The sequence below is a fragment of the Patiria miniata genome, unplaced genomic scaffold (genome assembly GCF_015706575.1).
Source record: "Patiria miniata isolate m_02_andy unplaced genomic scaffold, ASM1570657v1 HiC_scaffold_20, whole genome shotgun sequence".
NCBI lineage: Eukaryota > Metazoa > Echinodermata > Asteroidea > Valvatida > Asterinidae > Patiria > Patiria miniata.
The window spans coordinates 38,182,704-38,203,566 of record NW_024037059.1 but is presented as its reverse complement, the minus strand read 5'-3'; the positions used below and the strand labels follow the sequence as shown (position 1 = coordinate 38,203,566).

Sequence of the window (20,863 nt, the reverse complement as noted above, 5' to 3'; positions counted from 1 at the left end):
GACGAGACGAAATCGAATATCTCGGGACAAAAACGGGTGCTCATTGTTTGAATTTGCTTGAGCTGAATTTGAAATTGTCTGACAAAAGGCCAAATTAAACATTCAAAGTGCACTAAATTGAATTTGATGAACAAATTAGAAACGGTGAATTTGAATGATAAACGTTTCAAAATAGCCGGGAAGACCTATATTTTTTTATTTTTGGAATGGTGGAGTTGTTTCGAATGATGTAGTCTTCCAGCTTCTTGGTCAGATGTTTTGAAACTTTTTTTTTTTAACATATCAGCATAATCGATACATAGAGTATCTCAGATGAGCCGTTCTTTTTTTTTGGGGGGGGGGGAGGAGTCTATGGCGATTAATTATGCAAAACAACACTGCGTCTTGGTCTCCAGATTCTGACCATTCAGCGGACGCGTTCTATCAGGTCTTCCGTAACCTGTTGTTTACAAAAAAAAACATGGCGGCAAAATGACCAATCAACAGTCCACATTTCAGCACGAAATGATGTCACAGTTTCTAAAGTCTACTCCGATTGGCTGGCCCGCGGAGTCGCACAAATTTGCATCAGACGTTGCGGAGATAGCGTGCGGGCTCCGTTGAACAACGGATGATACTCGGACTAGAGGATAGGGATGTAAAATCATGTTATTCATATCCATAGAACTGGGTTTAGAAATGTAATTGTTGAATTTTAATTTTCTTGTAGTGTGTTCTTGATTTTTTTTCATCTGTACCGTGTTTGTTTTGTCAACGTACCTAGAATGGGGTATTTTATGAGTTCTAAAATATTGCCTAATTTAGAACAGATTATATTTTTGTGGTACTAATAGTGAAAGGAAATGAATAAATAAATAATATACTCGCATATATTCTATGAATTGAATTTCTTGCGTATTTCATTATTTTTGTTATGCATTTGTAGAATGAGGCTCTAAAAGTTGATAATGTTGCAAACTTGCACGTGAATATTCACGTGTGTGTTTGTCTTTCTCTAGAATAAATATTACTAAGTACAATTTGATAAAGTCGATTGGTTCCGTGGTTGCGAACTTCTCTTGATTAATATAAAGACTTTAGCTTTTTTTTATACCGAAAGATAAGTATAAGTTCTGAGCACTCTCTTGTATGAAATTCAAGTAGTCCAGTGGTTAGGACTCTGAACTTGTGATGTAGATGTCCAGGGTTCAAACCCCAGCAGGTCCTTTTTTTAAAATTAAATTAAATTAAAATTTATTCCATGCTGTGAGATAAATATAAGGTCCGAGCACATGTTAGTAAGAAAATCAAGTTGTCCAGTGGTTAGGACTCTCAGCTCTGGACTGCATGGTCCAGGGTTCAAATCCTGGTGAGGGAAATTTTATTTTACTTGGGCATATTAAATATATAAAATTAAAGCAAAACTCTTCTTTAAGCTAGCTCATTTAGCTAGCTTGTTACCCTGCTGGGGCTTGATCCTGTTTGGGGAGCGGTTCTCGGCCACCGGAGCGGTTCTGCCAGGCAGCGACTTAACCTGTTGAGCCACTCGGGTCCCCCCAACAACAAGCGTTCGTTTCTAATATATAAAGATTAGGTTCATACTTAGAAAATTTCACAATATTGCTGGAGAAGCGCTGTATGCTTGAGCATGTTTGTTTCTGGAACGTAAGGAAAAGCACTTGATAGTTCATGGTTCAACTTGGCAAGTTTAAACATACATACAAGAAAATGGTGTATAGAAACAAAACACATAAAATAAAAACACAATGTCAACCATAACATTTTTTTTTACAAAATACCAACACTCATTTTATTCATAATTTGGGTCTCCTTCGGAAACTTGACTTCCTTCACAATTCTTCAAATTTTTTTTTTTTTAATTATCAATCCAAACTCGGGTTAAGAAATTACATTGGTTAAAAAATTTACAGACAAAATTATTTTTAAAAATGGACTTTTTTTCATTAATCAATCAGTTCTTTTAATCAAATTGCTAATAGTTTGGTTTAAATACCAAATTTTCGAGTTGGGGACATAGGCCTGTTTATTTAATGGCGAAGCCTCCATGGGAAGAACCTAGTAAAAACAAAATTTGTAGTGAAAAAAAAAAACTAAAGAGGGCGCTATACAACAAAGCAACATGCAGCTGCTTACGCATTTACATTTTGCCTCCGCAACTGCAAGGGCTCATTTGATTGGTTCCCGGTCCCTCCAATGTATGCTTGACAATGGAACAGGGAACCAGTCAAGAAGGGAGAGCTCTGACCTCACTGGTTCCGGTGTGCTATTACACTATTAAATGCTACGAATGGCTGCATACCAGGGACATGTCGGACAGGGACATGTCGGACAGTGACAGCAATGCTCTGCTGCTTTCATCAATGAGGACTTTATTGTGCACAAAGTCCATAAAACAGTTTCAACCAAAAAGCCACTTCAAAAGCAGTTGGCTACGACTGTCAGGTGCACATGAGTCAATGGCAAGTGGCTGTAGCCGCTTCTATAGGAGTATGTGTAATTTCCAAGCCGTAGCCAGCTAATTTTTGTACAGCCTATTATTAGTAGACTGCATCCTATAGAAGTATACACTTATCTACTCCGTCTTATCTTCAGGGTACCAGACCGATGAATGGCTATTCTTATCCCTGTCTGTCAATTACATGAATTTTTGTCCAATTAAAAAAAAAAAAAAAAATTCTTAAAGAATATCGGTCTCTGTCCATCGTCAAAACAAAACAAAAGAATCCCTTTCCAATCACAGAATACATCAAATATAAATAGCCAGCTACAAAACAACTCATTATTATAACTAAACTTTGGAAGACTATTGGAAAATTAAAACTACGCAGTTTTGTTAAAAATGAGTAATACGATCTTCACAGCATGCTTTTTTTTTTTAGTACGATGCGGTCCAGCAGAGTTGACCTTTGGCACTTAACTACTGCATGATGGGATACATTGGTACAAAATCGGCAAACCCAACAAATATTGCGATCAGAAATTCAGGCAACAAATAACGTTGCATTAGCTTGACATAATTTGCTAAAAAAAAAATTAAAGATCAATTAATATTTCTGGTTCTTTTGCAACACAAGTTTGGCTAGCACATGGCGTTTCTTCACATCTGTACTTTTGACCGTTTTGGACAACACAGATCTTTTACAAGAACTTAAACATCGGCCCTAAAAATGCTTGGATCTTTTGGGCACCTTGTAGGCTCATGTTGATATGCAAATGTAGGTATGTGTACATGTACATTGTAAGCGTTAAAAGCAATTTCAATCCGTTTTGCCAATACGAGGCAAATCTGGACAACCAGTTTCAAATACTGATAAAAAAACCTGCCACTTTGGGTCTATATTATAAACTCAATGTGTATGTGTGGAAAAACCAATGTCAAAACTCAAAACCAGTTGTGTTTGTTTTTGTCTGAACAGATCTCCCATACCAACAGTGCATGTATGTTGTACCATGTGCTACAAAACAGCACAAGTACACCAGTCTAAAATAACACGCTGACTTTAAAACATATTTTGTTATGAACTTTCAAAACAGAGCAAATGATACAGACATAACAAGACAGTCTCATGAAATGACATTAACCAGAACAAAACTTGCGTTTAGTAGCGTTTTACAAATCAGCATTTTCATTGTTTTTTTAAGCTGCTGTCTTCTGCCATTAATACGGATTTAAAAAAAAATGTTTTTTGTAGGTGCCTTATGAAAAATGGAAGCAGAAATAAAGTTCATCTTAAAACACGCTAGCCCTGCAAACCTCTTTAAGATTCTTGAATTAAAAAACAAAAGCAGCCAGGACAGACAAACTACCGAGTAAATTCTTCAATTATTTCCAGACATTAATCAGGGGGAAAAAAACAGGAATCTGTACATTTTGAAAAGTTTTTAAATTTGCACTTGGAGTAAATTGTTCAACTACATTCCACAGTTCTAATTAATATTTATTTCGCGTTATAAAAAAAATCTACTTCTAGTATTTGCACCACACCGTTTAAAAAAAAAAATTTAATCAGCGCACGTGATCAGATATTAACAGAATCAACCTGCTTCAGATGATTAGTTTTTTTAAATTTTTAATAATTAAAAAAAAAAAAAACACAAGCAAAGGTCTTCAGCTAGTATGTTACATTGAAAACCATTCTCTACAAATACTCCGTTGCTATCAATAAATTCTCATTACATGCATAAAAAGGATTACATACAGCTTGTATACATGTAGATGCTTTAAAAAAAGGGCAATGCTTAAATAGAGCGTGTGACCTGCGAGTCAGTGGGGAGAATTTAGTTGGCTTTTTGTAAATTGCCCGCGACAGAAAATGAAAGACGGATCAATGGAACACGTCAAAAATTCAGTTTTGTTTTTTAAAATTTTGTTGCCAGTAAAAGCTGACAGTACAACCAGCTTAACAGCAAATTTTATTTTTTTTTGAATTTTTTCTTAAACCATTAAACTAAAGTAATGATATGATATGCAGCATTCTGCTCTGTAAACACTGTCCAAAGTCGTCTTTGTCTAAGAAGAATCAAAAATGAAACTGAACTTTTCACTTTAAAACACACCGACGTGTCTTCAGCCTAAAACTGTCATCAGGCCCCTATACTGTCACAACCGGTATCGTACTGGCGTATTGCTATGCGAGTCAGGGTACAATACCAAGATGGCTGTACATGGTCACCTTCAAGCATACGTTAAACCATCCGAGTTTTCGCTCTGCGAATTTACATTGCATTGTTAATAAAACATTACTTGAAATACAATTTTAAGGTGAAAGTTTCAATCCGTTCCCCAGTTTAATTAATTCCTGTAAAATTAAGAAAGATTTTTTTTTTTCTCTTCGCCTTGACGTTCTTTGAAAAAGATCACCATGTCAGGTCACAGGTCACGCTACGAAGAATCAAAGACTGCTTCAGTAAAATCCACACCTACAGGTAAATTACAATATTGTACAAAGTCTGTACAGGGCGGCTGAAGAGGAGACTAGCCCGCAAAGTGCTGATGTCAGGGTCGGTGAAATCTGTGGAGGAAGAAACCCCAAGATCGTCAGAGGAAAACAGACCCAGAAATTTTTGTTGGCAATGAGAACCTTTTCTTCCATTTTAATTTACGCCAAAATTGATATCCGATAATAACATGTATATCAACAAAGCAACGGGGGGCAACGGGGGCCATGCCCACCCCCAAACGAACCCCAATTTTAATTTTTTTTTTAAAGTGATGACACAATAAAGGCAGGCACTGCATACACCACCATCTTTTCCTCAAAAAAAATTGGTTAAAGTGGTCAGAAAGTGCCTCAGATCGCACCACAGAGCATCTAGAATCCAACATTTTTCGGGCCCCCAAAAAATTGTGTTCTGGATCCGCCCTTGCTTGGAGGCGGGTGGGTTTCCAAAAATGGAAACAAAAAAAATTGCTGTTATAAACGCTTCTGTTTTGATGCCCTGGCTAGAATGACATTATGGGCACGTTTTCTATTGCTAGGAAAAAATGTACCGAAAAGTGGGGACTTTTTTACTGTCCCCACAATGTTTCTGGTCCCCACAAATCCCCGTTGTCCAACTGTTGTAGGGTCCCCACAACTTAGGAACAAGTATGTGCGCCTGGCCACTTACCTGGTGTATTTCCTACTTTCTTCATGGACACTCATTTCTTCGCTCTTGAAATCGTTCAGCTCCTTACGAATGGATGCCTGGAGAGGACAGAGGCGAGAGGAGGGGTAGGTGGGAGGAGGGAAGCAAGGGAGAGACTTAGTCCTGTTTTCCGCCCTCCACTTTTTAGGGGAGTGAAGAGTCTACGGGGAGTGTACAGTCGCCGGTGCCACATGCGATTGGACATGTTGGATCCACAGAATTTTATGCAATTTTCATTGTCCCTTTTTTATTTGTTTGAAGTTTTTGAAATGCAATTACACAGGGTTCGACCTTAACTCTTTTTTTTCATTAGCCAGCCGGGCTACCGAAACAAAACTCTTAACTAGCCTGCGGGCGCTTTAACCAGCCAGCATGTTTTTCTGACTCGTAAAACAACATTGTTCATATATGTTAAACATGTATCCTGAGGCAATGTTGTCATTGTTTTTAATACACAGATCTAATAATTTAACCCTAAACAGTTTAATAACATAAATTGATACAGGTTTGCTTACTGATTATTTTAATGATATATTTCTTCCTGTCCTTTCATCTTTGCCGTAGCCCAATAACTTTTGACTTGCCAGCCGGGCTACTCAAGGAATAGTTTGACTAGCCCGCCGCTGTTTTGACTAGCATTTGGCTAGCGGGCTACCGCTAAAGTCGAACCCTGAATTACAGCAAATGTTCAAATTCAGCGAAGCTTTACTTGTAGGACACCTCAGTTTCTGGGTCGTTCTATAAATTCAGAGTCCAAAGTGTGACATTTTTCCTGTCCCTGTTACCTTGGTACTTTGTAATTTGCCATTCAAGTATCATTAAGAATGACTTCAGACGATTTATTTAATTTGTTGGGTAGGTAGTTTGCAATTCATAATCACTCTTGGAGGACGACTGCATTAAGGAGTGCATCAGAATTATAAAATCATAGATGTCAGATGTAACAAGGACGGGAGAAAAACTGCAAATTTATAGAATGACACACATGGCAAAAGTACTACAGTGGTCAGAGTTCAAAATAACCACCTTATTTCTGTATCGGCAAAGTAAGTTGTGTGGGGGATTTCGTGTGATTGACTCTTACCTTGTCTTGCGGCGTGAGTTTTGTCCAGGGCTTCTCGGCTTTACGGTCGTAGTCGAAAGCCTCCATCACCTCCACGTACTCATTGAATTTGATGATGTTGCGCTGGCGCAGCTCCTCGACGGTTGGACGGAAACTCAGCTGTGGTGGAAAAGTGAACAACCAGTCAGGAATTACATCACTTCATGTTTTTTTGTTCCATGTAAACCCTAACCTAAGTGGACATGTGACAGTTCAACGATTGGCTTAGGCCAAAAAAAAAAGTCTCCGGTTTCTGGTATGCGCGCGCGTCGCCGTAGCCATGCGCGTCGGCAAAATGAAAAAGGTTTTTTTCAATGAAAGATGATGTCTCAAAACCACCAAACTCACTTGTTTGACTAGAATCCTGCTGCTGCACAATTTTAACGTGTTTTTAGATTGGGTTATGATCGAGAATAAGCTTTATGTGGCCTCTCTGGATTCCCATATATTTGCACTAAGTTTAGTCGTGCACCATTTGCAGTCATCAGCCGACATTTGAAGTAAAAAAGTCAGGTAAAAAAAAAAAAAGCCGCGTCGCCGCACCACTTTTTGGGCAAGCTCCATACCAGAAACCGGAGACTTTTTTTTTTTGGCCTTATCGGTTTGGAGAGCCAGTGCAGTTTTCATCCAAACTCATGCCAAGGTCCGTGTAAATAAATAAATAAATCAATAAATTGTAATGCTTATATAGCACTTTCCATTGCGTCAACAATCTCAAAGCACTTTTACAATTATTCCCCCGTTATCAAGCCACGAGACCACGCGGCAGCCGATATCAGCACACATTCGGTCCTCTGCCCTCACAGGTACCTATTCATACTCCTGGGTGGAGAGAGGCAATAAGCGCTACACGGAAATGTGCGCCATCTTGTTCACGGGGCAAACAGAACATGCGTTGCTAGACGCGGGCGCATTTTGGAATGACCTTGGAAGCGCTAAAGTTTTCGGTTGACGATGCGTACCCAGCAACGCGTGTAAATTTGCCCCGTAAGCACGATTGCGCATATTACCATGAAAGTGCTTATTGCAGTTAAGTGTCTTGCCCAAGGGCACAAACACCCATGCTCCTGGCAGGGTTAGAACCCACCCACCATCGTACATGTAACTCCACAGTGTCGAAAATTGGAATATTCAAAATTCAGGGGGGTTTTCGAAGAAGAAAAATAGACGGTTGGGGTTAATGTTATTTCAGACGAAAAATTAAGCTTTTTCAGACAATGCATGGTGAATTTCAACAACAATCTTGGGGATTCGTTGCCATGGGGACTGACCTTCCTGACTAGATTCCTCCTTTTCTCTTCCATTAGGTCTTTATCAGTCCTATGCGTGGCCTCAGCTGGAGAAGAAAAAAAAAAAATTAACTTTACATGTATCTGAATCAAAATTTCATAGCTGTTTTTAACCAAAAGAAAGTTACATGCTTATGATTGTCCTGTAAGCGCAGATATTCTGGGTGAGATTGCGGGGAAAATGAGAAAAAAAAAAATCTTGAAATAATCAACGGAGGGTTTGCTGGTCCCAGAGGAACGTAAGGTCTATATGATAAGTTCACTTTTGCAACTTTTTCCAACGATGGTCAGCCGACCATCGTTTGAAATAGAAAAAAAAACTCCACTTTTCTTGAAAATGACAGCACATCAGGTGCCACGATTTCACAGGATGCTTGAGACTATTATTCACTTACAGTCAAGTAAGGTATTTCATAATAATTGGGTAGTTCTGTTTTTCGATGTTGGCAAATGTTGTATATTACCTTTAACTCATGCTTATCTGGGAAATACAAAACTGTTGCCCTATATAAACTTCGCCCAAACGCGTAAAGTCTACCGGTTGTAACAATTAATCACTACGGTCAAGACATGAACTCACTCGCTGAGATGTAATTCTCACCTTTGTATATATTCCTCTGCTCCAGTTCTTCTTGCGTGGGCCTTTGACTGAGACGTCTAAAAAAAACAAAAATGAGGCAGAAAACGATCACTTAGAGCCCAAGAGTATCTTGGCTTAGCCATAACTTCAGCGACAATTTTGTGTGCGTGTGCTTAATTAGCTTGCCGAACCAAAGTAAAGATTGAATATTTTTAAAATCTCATCAATCCCAGAAAATTAGACTTTTTTTTAGAATAGTTCAATGTTCCCAGCACTTTATGAAAACAAAATTCCTTGAGTTTTCCCTGATATTTCCCTGCGAGATTTCCAAATTTTATAAGAAATATTTTCACTTTAAGGAGGTTGCTGGGAAGTCAAGAGGTGGTTGAGCACGGCCAATTGTGACAATCTGGAGAGTTGTGTAATATTCACACCGCATAAACGCTAAAACGCCACCATAGCCAGTCAGTCAATGGCCACAACTTGGACACAAGTGACAACACGCACATAGGCCAAACAGGCGAAAACCGTTCCCTTCTAAGGTCACTATCAAATTCCCAGAGTTTGGCCTGATATGTGGTGTTCTTCCCCGACTCCCTGAGTTTTTCATGACTGTAAAAAAAATGGAAACTCATTTGCAAGGTTTCCCTAATTTCCAGAGTGGCTAGGAACCGTGCTGTTTACAAGATGGCCGGTTTGAAGTTGATACATCAGCGGGTACTCTTGGACAAATATGGGTATTATGGAGTGTCGTGGCCTCTGGTGTTTCAGAGGCAACAGTGGCGTGGGTTCAAGCCTGGGCCCGGACACTTGTGCCCTTAAGCAAGGCACTTAACCATTATTGCTTCGTCCTTCGGATGGGACGTAAAGCTGTAAGTCCTGTGTGTTGTATAAGGCCTAACGCACGTAAAAGAACCCAGTAACACTTATCGCTAAGAGAAGGGGTTTGCCCCGGTGTTTCTGGCCTCCTAGTTATACTCCCTTGTGGAAGTCCTTAGGAGAAGAACCAACCAAGTATCAAGTCCGGGAAACTCATGTCTGACTGTAATTTCATCCAGAGGACGTCTATTACAGGCTAGTTTTCCCTTACCGGACTAGCTTGCTGCCGATGGCATTCATGATCTGTTTCATCTCGTCGTTGCTCTTCTGTGGCAAGATGTTGCGTTCCTGCAGAACCTCTCGGGTCGGCCGGTTGCGCAGGTGGAAGGCCAGGCTGTCGTTGCGCTTGACCCTGGCAACCAGACTCGCTGCAAGTGGTTAAAACATGAATGTTCAAAACTAAATGGTTATGACAAGTGGCATCGAATTGGAAGAATTTTAGGACTACAACGGATTCATAGTTTTACCCTTTCATACTCTGTAGCCAGATTGGTATTACGCTTTACGCTGTAAGACTAACCTACCTTATTTTGAACGTTGCTGTCGGCCAATCAGATTGTACGCATAGACTTTCAGACTAAATATTCATGATTCTTGATCTATGAAGTCTTTTTTTCCAGGAGCTTGTTAGCCAATAGGAGAGTGCGTTACATGTAGTGTTTTGTGCAATAAAAACTAAGGCGACCGTTGTGGCATATATGTGACCGGCTCCACAAAAAAGGGTATTATGTCTCAAAAAAGAGAAATTTAGTTATATACATGTTTGGAAAGCCCACCATGTAAGCTTTCATTTGGTATATAATAGAGCTCCATAGCCCCTCCCGTTCTGGAGATATGACGTATTTGCATATTAATTACTTCCTTGGAGTTCAAATTACACAACTGAGAAAACAGGCTTTGAAATAGCTGGTTTTGTGGTAGAACAACAAAACGATGCACACAAAATGGTTGTTTTTTCCACTTTACTCATCAAAATCAACTCTTCTGTGAATGAAACCTGAAACTGTAGGTATTAAAGATGTCATTCATGACAAAAAATGAAAATCACATTTTGACGAAATGTTCACCCTCTCAATGCTGAGCGGGCCATTGCACAATAATGCTCAGCTCGACGTAATACCCTTTTTCGTGGAGCCGGTCACATATGAGAACCAAATGTCAGGCATTTTTTTTCAGGAGTCAACGCAATCACCAGAGAGCTTCCTGTCAGTGCCTCATGAATGGTAGAGATGTTTTTGTTGGAGTAAGGACAGGTGCGGGCTAGTACTGCCTGTGCGACAGGGCCTACCCAGTGGCAGCCAAAGCCCAGCCTTCGCTCACGGACAGTCTAAACAGTTCCAGAGTCTTCTTCACTTACTATTGCAATCTTCATCCGACTCGCTGTCCTCCTCCCTCGAGTTCTCCTTGTTGTCGTAATCGCTCAGGCTGTCCTCGTCCGAGTCCTCGGCGTGGTTGATGTCACCGTTGCACTGGCCAGCCACGGCGCTCGGATCAGGGGCGTCGCCGTCAGTGTCCGGTATGTTCTGAACGTGACTGGAAAAAGGAAACAAAATACGAAGGATATGTTTTGGACGTGTTTTTCATAAAAATACAATAATAAAAAGATACACATCACTGCCTATGGTGCTCTCATTCTGAAGAAAACGAAATCAGGCCCGTTTCTTAGAAAACAACACTCTGAAGAAAACAAAATCAGGCCCGTTTCTTAGAAAACAACACGACACGCAAACCATTGCAAACATCACCACAAAGCAACCATTGCATTCCGATTGCATGTGATTGTCATGTTTTCTCTGTAAAGTCCAGCCGAAGTGGTTGGCAATATTTACTGCTTGCAACTGGTTCCTGGCTATGTAGGCTAGGCAATTTAAATCAACTCCATTGACCCTTACTCCCTGGGCATTTCTGCTAGGATGTAACCTCAATCCTGCAAAATCCTCCAACTGCCTCCATGTAATAATAGCATATAGCCTCAATCCTCCAAAATCATCCGTTATTTCTTGAATGTTGTCCTTGGAGGGGTGGCCACTACCTCAATCCTGCACAATCCTCCGGCAATCACTGTCAGTATGTTAAGGCACAGCCAGTGACATCCTGGAGCAGTGCAGAGGAATTCAAGTATAATCTAGGCCTAAATTTGTGCACGGCTGAGCAAAAACAACACAAGATCCGGCCCAAGACCTTGACAGAGTGCATACTCTGTAATCACCAACACACTTTTGCCATGTAGCCTCAATCCTGCAGAATCCTCCATTTTGCAAAGAGGATTCTGGAGGATTTGGGAAGATTAGGGTTGACAGCTCTATGACATTAACCCTGTTATCATCTACGCTCAGTATAAACACTCTTGCTTAGGGACAGGACTCAAATCCACAACCTCCTGCTTACTAACGTTGCCGTTGGAAAGGAATTGTCTATATACCCTATGCCAGGCATCAGGGCCCAATTTCACGGTGCTGCTAAGCACAAAAATTTGCTAAGCACAAAAAAAGTCTGGCTTATAAAAGCAGGTTACCAGCCAAAACTCCATGTGATGTATATTGCTCGTGATTAGTATCCAGCTGTTGTTTGCTTAGCATGAAAATCACATGGAGTTTTGAATGGTAACCAGACCTTTATTGTGCTAAGCAAATTGTTGTGCTTAGCAGCGCCGTGAAATTGGGCCCAGCTTACCTGCCGAAGCCCACTCCTCTAGGAGCTTGTTGACCTGCATCAAAGCCCACGCTGCGACCGGTGTGGTTGACTGCTGGTGAACCTGGCAAGGTAACAAGAAGGGGAAAGTGGGAAAATTCAGACTTATCGATTGACCCAAATCAGAGGTGGTGCCATGCACGTATATAGGTGGTCTGCATGCACTCATTGTTCCTTTAAAGGGAATATACATCATTTGCTTTTGCTGTAATTTTCAGAAATGGATGGAATTGGGGGGTTGGAAATATATAGCAAGTGTAGTTACACTGACTTTTTTGAGGTTTTGGGTTCGAAAATGCTACAAAAACCAAGAAAAACAATCATTTTCCTGTAGTCTGGTTCCCTGACTCCATATAAGAAGAAACATAGCAGTTTAAATATATTGGGGAATTGTAAGGTCAGGGAACCAGTCTAGCTGGCTTGTACCCGTTCATAGGTGTGTAATCGATTGCAAACAAGTGCGATGGCCAATTGGGGCCAGTATTTGAAAAAAAGCCAGTTTTTTTCCAACGCTGGTCGGCCGACCAGCGTTGGAAATTGATACAAAAATACCACTTTTCTTGAAAATGACAGTATACCAGGTGCCATGATTTTACAGGATGCTTTACACTGTCATTCACTAACAGTCCAGCAAGGTATTTCAAAATGATTTGGTAGTTTTATTTTTTGATGTTTGCAAATGTTGTATTTTCCCTTTAACCAATAGGTTTTCAAGTAACACACTTCATATTAGGAATAAACCACACATGGAAAATGACTACATGTACATGTATAGATGCGCTGTAATAATTTCAAGGTTGAAGAAAGAAAATGACTGGAGGGGGTTTGAACCTGCGACATTCAGCTTGCCGTTCCGGTGCTCTGCCAACTGAGCCATCCAGTCCCATGTTGGCGGTTCCCCATTTGATGTTGTCAATGTCTCTGTTCAAGGGGTGTAGTCAGAAGCCATAAACCCGTATATGCCAAGCAGCCAGGGATCACGCCCAAATTAAGTCACGATGCTAGCAACATTAGCAGTGCTGCAAGCCTGGGAAATAGGCTTCTGACTAGCGCCCCTTGAACAAAGGCACAGACAAAATAGGATATCGCCAACACAGGGATGGATAGTTAGTTGGTAGAGCACCGGAACGGCTATCCAGAGGTCTCAGGTTCAAACCCTGCTCTAGTCAATAGCTCAGTTGGTAGAGCACCGGAACGGCTATCCGGAGGTCTCAGATTCAAACCCTGCTCTAGTCAATAGCTCAGTTGGTAGAGCACCGGAACGGCTATCCGGAGGTCGCAGGTTCAAACCCTGCTCTAGTCAATAGCTCAGTTGGTAGAGCACCGGAACGGCTATCCAGAGGTCTCAGGTTCAAACCCTGCTCTAGTCAATAGCTCAGTTGGTAGAGCAGCGGAACTGCTATCCGGAGGTCGCAGGTTCAAACCCTGCTCTAGTCAATAGCTCAGTTGGTAGAGCACCAGAACGGCTATCCAGAGGTCCCAGGCTCAAACCCTGCTCCAGCCAATTTATTCGTTTAACTTCAAGACTACTTCAAATTAAGAATTGCTGCTACATGCAAAAGTGGGGGTTGGACCAGGAACCTACAGAATACTGCAATATATAAGTTACATGCATTTGCCCCTCAATATCGTAAAAGTTCTTGATGCATTTTTTGTTGTCTTACCTGCACCGTGAACGTTGCCCATTCGCACCCCTCGCTTGGGTGGGACGGCCGGCGACCGGTTCTTCTTCGGCGGCACGGCCGGGCTGACCCTGCCTGTCTTCTCCGGCAGGGGAGGGGCTACGTCCTCTGGGGAGGTAGGCGCCGGTGGGGTCACCAGGCTGGGCACCGGCTCGCCGGGTACCGGGGCCAGGTCCGGGTCGGCGTTGTTGATCTCCACTTTGGTGACCTCGGTCGACCCGGCGGCTGTTTGGTCCGACATCTCTGCTGATGGTTGGAAAAAGAGAGAATGAATGATCGAATGACCGTTACACTAGTTAAAGCAACGAGCATTGATTTGGAGCACCTGATTTCCATTCAAAAAGTTTGGCAAAGATCAGTCCCAAAAGTAAAGGCAGGTCAACACTATTTTTTTTTTAGTCATGAAACCAAGGATTCCTCAAAAGTGCCCAAGGTAATGTAGCTGGCAAACTGGAGTAACCTGTAGAAAGATGACCATGAAGAAATTACAGTTTTAGAAGTTGGAGGAAAACCCCAGAAGAATAGTCTGAGGAAAACCCCAGAAGAATAGTCTGAGGAAAACTCAAGGAAACAGGTAGTAAACGAAAAAAAGAAAAGAAAACCCACATGTGGACCAGGGCTGGAATCGAACCTGGGCCATATAGGTGGAAGGTGAGGGAAGAACCACTGCCCCAGCCTGACTCCCCATCACTGATCACTAGCAATGACATTGACTAAGATAACACAAAACTGCAACTCGAGAAAGGTACATGTATGTATGTTACCTTAATACTAACACAGCTTGCTTGAAAAGAGAAATCGTAGAATCGAGACAAACCTTCCACAGCGAAGAAATCTCACAGAAAAGGGTCCGTATCTCGCCCGGCAAAGACGACAATCTGAGATCTCTCTCAGCACAGCGCGATGTTATCAACAGGAGGTCTGCCCAAACTACTACGCACAATTCACCGGTACGACTTTTGTTTGATGTTCCAATTTTCCCTTTCGTCTTACACACAGACACACATCCAATCATGTAAAACCGTGCCGGTGACGTACATTGGCGATAATATCTGATCAAGGGATTTCTTTTTTTTTTTTCCCCCTGCCGGTCTCAAAATCTTCCAAGATCTCAACTGACTGTCTTGCTAGCAAGTCTTACGGTACATTGTAAATCGATCCTAGCTTTGCTTCTGATTTCACACCGTCACTTTCTGTACCTTCTACTTTACGTTTGCCCCCCCCCTCCCCCCCCCCCCCCCCCCCCCCCCCCCCAACGAGAAAGAGAGAGAGGCAGAGAAAGATGCACTACCAGAGTCTCAGAGAGTGTCAAATGCCCGGAGTGCAGATCAAGTGATACAGAGTCAGCATCGATGGGGGGTTTAGGGAGCTCAATGTGAGAGCCTATCGGAGGAGACGGTTCGCAGAGAAGAGCGAGTGGAAAGTCTTAAGTTTGATCCAGTCGGTCAAGGGAATAGATGAGATGTCGATCCCTGGTGATTATGACCATGACGACACTTGGTGTCACAATAAGGAAATGACAATAACGACGATGACAAAACAAGGATGATGGCACATCTTGATGACTAAGTCCCAACGAAAGCCCTGATTCATCGCTTCGACAATGAAAATGGTTTGAACTAGTCAGACATGATATTGACCTACAGGAGAAAAATAGAAAACGTGTCCTGCCGACCCCCCCCCCCCAAAAAAAATGTGTAATGTCTACAGCACAGAATGCTGACAAGCAGGACATAAACGGGGGAGGAAGGTATTCACAGTAAACTCAAAAGAGTATACAATGAATGGAACATGTTAACAATGCAAAGTGCCTGCTTAAAATGACTGCTATGAGTTGGGGCCTGACTGTCACATGACAATGCCCTGCGGCCATTACAGTTTGCTCCAGTCAAAAAAACATATTGAAATACACATGCAATTGTATGCTACAATGTACGTACAATGTACTACTACATGTAAATGTACACGTTTGTTTATGGTGTAAATCGAGGATTTTCTTTTGTTCCTCTGCCCTTTTCCTTTGTGTGTACTTGAACTTTTTCACAACAGCTCTCATTGGTTTTGTACACGTTTTCCAACCGAGGAGTCCTCCATTCAGTTTCTGACCTCGATTCACCGATGATGTTGCAATTGTGTGTCCTCGATTTACACCATAAACAAACACAGTTGTACACGTATTACTTCGGTTCACTAAAATTATTTCATTACCAAGAAAAATCCCAGGTTTCATCTAAAATTTCCCATCATTTTTCAAAATCAACAAAAATGTATTACACTATTCCCAACTAATTTCAGAAAACAAACAAACATTTTTGTTTAACTTATCTAAAAATAACATACATCCTCAAGAAATTAATCATTGATCTTTTTTTCAGTTCGTCCACAAAACTTTCAGTCAAAAAGTTTGTCAGACTGGGAGCCTACACTAGGATTAGAGCTGAAAAAATAATATCTTCTCTCAAAAAACTGTGCTCCCAGCAATTCACACAAACTGCATATGCAATACTTTAACCCTAACTCCCTAGGCCTTTTTGCTAGGATGTAGCCTCAGACGTCTGATTCATAAAAAAAAAGGACAGTAGATTGCGAGTTTTGCTCCTTGAGGCGTAAAATAAAAACCGACTTCAACGTTTTCTTGACGACCACTCCGAAGATGACGACAGGGATATGATGAAATCCATCAACATACGACCAGCACGTTTCCCCATCCCGCTAGAGAACACCGATCCCGTAACACAGGCCTCGCTTATATCAAACAAACGCTTCAATTTCAAGTCGTTCAAGCAGGAGAGGAGAGGGGAAAAAAACGAAGCAATTTCTGACGCACTTTTGGGAAACATGGGACACAAAGCGAGCATCGGTTTATAGCGACCCGCGTAGCGGGAGTCTGGGGGGGGGGGGAGAAAGGGATTTGTCGAAAGACTGGGATGGAGTGGTACGATTTTAAAGACTCAATTACATCCGGATGACGCACATGCGTCAACGCGCAATTCGATATTTTAATAGTTACCTAATTTCTTCTCAGAAGTGACGAGCACTCTGCTAATCATGCAAGCTTTACACTTGTGCTTGAAGCATTCATTTTCTAAAAAATTGTATTCTAAAGAAATTCTGCGAACACTTATCTACAATTTCCCGACGGCTGAGTTTTTTGCTTTGTTATCTGATAGGGGGAAAATTTTACCTGTACAGTCTGAAAAAAAAGTGTTTCCTGTTTGAAGAAAATGATACATATCCAGTAAAAACATGCACGCAACTGGGAAATTTATACAAAGAGGGGGATTCATAGCTTTACAAGTTTTTATATCGTGTTTTTCAATATTTTTTCCTGGAGGAAATATTGTATTCAACCTCAAAGCAACTCCTCAACTATACAAAAACTACTTAAGAAACCATGGCAATGTAACAGAATATCTTGACCTATATAACACCTTTGGAAATACAGAGATCTTGACACAGTACTTCAAAGGAGTCTGATTTTGCTTGAAATTTTGCAATAGATTCATTTGTAATTGAGATGTAATTGTCCAAAGTATAAATAATGTTTTCAATCAAGTTCCAACAGTGCAAGGGATGGTCTGCTATTGTTCATCTTGATATTAATGTGAAAATGACGCAAAATAAGGGTAAGAGCACTCCACAATTTTTTAATTATACCGAAAAGCATTTTATAACCTCATCGTCTAAACGTATGTTTAAATTAACAGTCCTTTCAAACCAATCATCAACCTGGGTCCAAAACATAGATGTAATCTCACACCTACAAAATAGATGAATAAGTGGGTTTTTTTTTCACTATTTATTGGCATGAGTGTAAAGTGAAAAACAAGAAAATCAGCTGATCCGAGAACAGTTGTACGCCCACTAAAAGTAGATTTCTTTGGCCATGTAACTATCTATTGATTGCAATTTTATTGCAAGTTATCATGGAATCTCAGGAGAGTGGGGAGAATTTAGTAGGTTTTTTTTTACCTGATGTAGGGACATAATCCTGTCCAGTTGAGGTATCAAATGAATTTGCAGCCTCAGGATTTGTTGCTGTCACATCTAGAAGAGAAAAAAATGCAAGAAATATATTTTTTTAAATTTTTTTTAATTTCTATTTACATTCCCTAGATAGTTGGAGTCGGCTTTGTGAAGAAGCTCACCCTGAATTAAATATATAATCAAATCAATTATTCAAAGAATTTCATGTCCTGGTTGTCGACGTTTTCTGATGATGTGATTTTACTCTTTATCAATATTTCTTAATTTCAACCAAGGCTGACTTAATTTAATTAAAATTACCCATGCTTTCTAATCCTGTCTGAAAAAAAAATGTTGGATTTGATGCGAATTCAAAAAAGGCGTTTAGCACCCCAAAAAAAAAAAGAAAAAAAAAAGCCGTATCACAAATACGTTTGTTACTGTCCAGAGCTGTATCTTGGCTAAAAAAGCCGCGAGATGTGTGCGCTGTCGCCATAATTCATGTACCTGGACCAAGCTAGGGCTGTCTCGACCTCATGTTTGATTACGGGCAAATTGTTCAGAGACTCACGCTTGATTAAAGCTGTCTCCGTTCTGCCGTGCTGCCGCACGTTTTTGTCTCTACCCTCCGGAAGAGAGCTGGGGGGGGGGGGGATGGGAGCTGTCCCGATTTTGCCATCATCGATGAGGAAACGGCTAGTGATGGGTGAGGGAATGCGACGGCCGGCACAAATTTAACCATTGATTTTTATTTGTTGGTCTTTGGCGTCCTCTCCATTTTTTTTCTGCTGTACAGCTTGTGAAGCAGTATTAAAGTGGAGTGCGTCCTTATTTTGTTCATGTACGGGTACATGTGTCATATAGCATTTAAGTTGTAGCGGTGAATAAATAATACCCAAGCTCATGGACCAAATGAAAAAATACACAACAGAGAGAAAGCCAAGACAGATTAAAAAACTGACAAAGGATAAATAATAACTGTAAATATTAAGTTATGAAACAAAATCAGTTTCAGTTTTTTTTCTTCTAAATTTCCAAAAAGTGTTCAGACTAATAGGGTAAAATAGGGGTAAAATTTGCTTTGCCGCCCCCCACCCCCGGAAAAAATCCTGGCGACGCCCATGCTTGTATCCAAACCATTTACTCAAAAATCCATTCATCAAAAATTATTCTAAGATGCTTGCAGCATTTAAGAGTTTACATGCTTTACTGTATGTCCAAATTTGGTTCAAAGCAGGCAGTGCAGTTGATGGGGAGTTTCCCTAGGAGGTTGTAGAATTTCCACTTCAGGTGCAGTTCAAATACATTTAAAGTGGCGTGGTGCAAATGGGTCCCACAGCATGTACATTACGTAGTTGTGTTTGTGATATTTGGAAATGCCCTGCAGCAGACTCGAAATAAGGATAACGGGAAAGAATGTTGCAACCTGACGCTGCTTTTTTCCTTCATATATCATCTCAATGAAGGTCAGTAAGTGCAAAAATGATGATAAGACATGAATCTGGGACTGACAAATATTTCCAATTTTGTTAGGAAATACTTTAAGAAAATTGTCTTGACTCTCCATAGACTTTGTACACAACCGCTGAAGTAGCGTCAGGTTGCAACATTCTTTCCGGATAATGTGCACATGCCATTTACTAGTTTCCTCAAGTGTATACATGTTCATGTGCACATGTACATTGGAGACTTCATGTAAACGCCCTGTAAATGTAGCTTCTATTCCAAAGATTCTACTTTCTCTGTGTGTCAAACTTCGGCAGACGCGAAAACGCAGTGCCTATTTGTGTGGGCGTTTATATTTAAATCAGAAGACTCTGAGTCGGAGGTCATAAGGTCAACCTTGCATTGGCCTTTCTCTGACTCTGCATCTGAGCGGAGAGGCAGTGACACAGCGTTGGACTATAAGGATGCATCCAAATCACTTGGCTGTGGCTTAGCAATAGCACACAGGTCTATGGAAAGTGGTTGCAGCCGCTTCCATAGACGCAAGCGTGATTGCAAGCCGTAGAGCCAAGTAACTCGGACGTGGCCTGATATACATGTAGACCTCCAATCCCACAGATTAAGAACGACAGGTGCGTCTAAGTAGCTAAATCCCTCGCTAACACCCCTACAGGGTTTGCCTTCCGAAGCCTGTACTCAGACAGCGCGGTGCGTAATGCCGAGTGGGAACTTTCTTGCAAGTCAGATCGTAATCACACACAGTGTGTCGGGAGGGCAGCGTTTCGTCAGTCTCCAGCTTAATGCACCGGGCATTTTGGCATCTCACTTTGCTGCACGCTAATTTGCAGTTTGGTGGTTATTTACTCGCTAGTTGCATGATATTAGCATATTGCACGAGGCTGCGGACGTGTACGTGTGCGTGTCTGTTACGCTCCGACAGAGTGCAGCTATGCACTAAAGCATGAACGTGGCTGCACAGACCGTGGCCTTTTTAATCTTGGCAATCTATTATTGAAAAAACATTTATGCATGCTGTCAAGATGTCTTTCCCAGAAAAGATACAATCTGGCTTTTATTTTTTGTTTTCATGGAATGTGATGTTGTGGGAAATACATTATCCGGTACTAAACTGTTTAGGTTTTAGCTCCGCGTTCATATCTGGATCCCAATTCATCTGCTGTTGAACAAAATATATCCCTAGCGAATTTAAGGGCTATGAATATTAAGTTTTTGTCAATCCTGATCAAAAAATTCTCAATAAGAAACAAAGCAAACCGGCACTGCCAAAGTCAAGTATTTGATCAGAACAGCGAGACTACAAAAGAACCTTGTCACCAGGGGTAATATCTGCTCACCTGTATCAGCTGGAGTGGGCACCTCTTGCGTCGGGGAATGAGGTTGAGTTGAGGAATCCGGGACCTCATTACCAAAAGCTAAAATCGAGAAAACAAACGGTAAATAAATGTATGCGTTACAGGTGCAAAAAAATTATTATACCAAGTTAAATTTGATATATAAAAAATTCTCTTCAAGTGCTGAACATCACTGATCTAAAAAAAATGACTGTGTATTTTTTCAATAATTGAATCAAAATAATGCC

The 20,863-nt window shown here is 41.0% G+C and overlaps 1 protein-coding gene across 5 annotated transcripts in view; it reads right to left on the bottom strand.

Annotated features, from left to right (window-relative positions):
* Positions 1-1,760: 1,760 nt before the first annotated feature.
* Positions 1,761-20,863, bottom strand: part of LOC119729026 (phosphatase and actin regulator 4-like) — a 41,852-nt gene continuing 22,749 nt past the window's right edge. For 4 of the 5 annotated variants that reach the window (XM_038201511.1, XM_038201516.1, XM_038201515.1 and 1 more), the window contains 11 exons: positions 20,619-20,696; positions 17,824-17,898; positions 13,834-14,097; positions 12,152-12,233; positions 10,836-11,011; positions 9,690-9,846; positions 8,621-8,676; positions 8,002-8,066; positions 6,713-6,850; positions 5,611-5,687; positions 1,761-5,012 (listed from right to left, as the gene is read on the bottom strand). In XM_038201511.1, coding sequence (XP_038057439.1) covers positions 4,997-5,012; positions 5,611-5,687; positions 6,713-6,850; positions 8,002-8,066; positions 8,621-8,676; positions 9,690-9,846; positions 10,836-11,011; positions 12,152-12,233; positions 13,834-14,097; positions 17,824-17,898; positions 20,619-20,696 — 1,184 coding nt within the window. In that variant the 3' untranslated portion in view covers positions 1,761-4,996. The remainder of the gene's footprint in view (positions 5,013-5,610; positions 5,688-6,712; positions 6,851-8,001; positions 8,067-8,620; positions 8,677-9,689; positions 9,847-10,835; positions 11,012-12,151; positions 12,234-13,833; positions 14,098-17,823; positions 17,899-20,618; positions 20,697-20,863) is intronic. The other variant, XM_038201513.1, reaches the window with a different exon arrangement.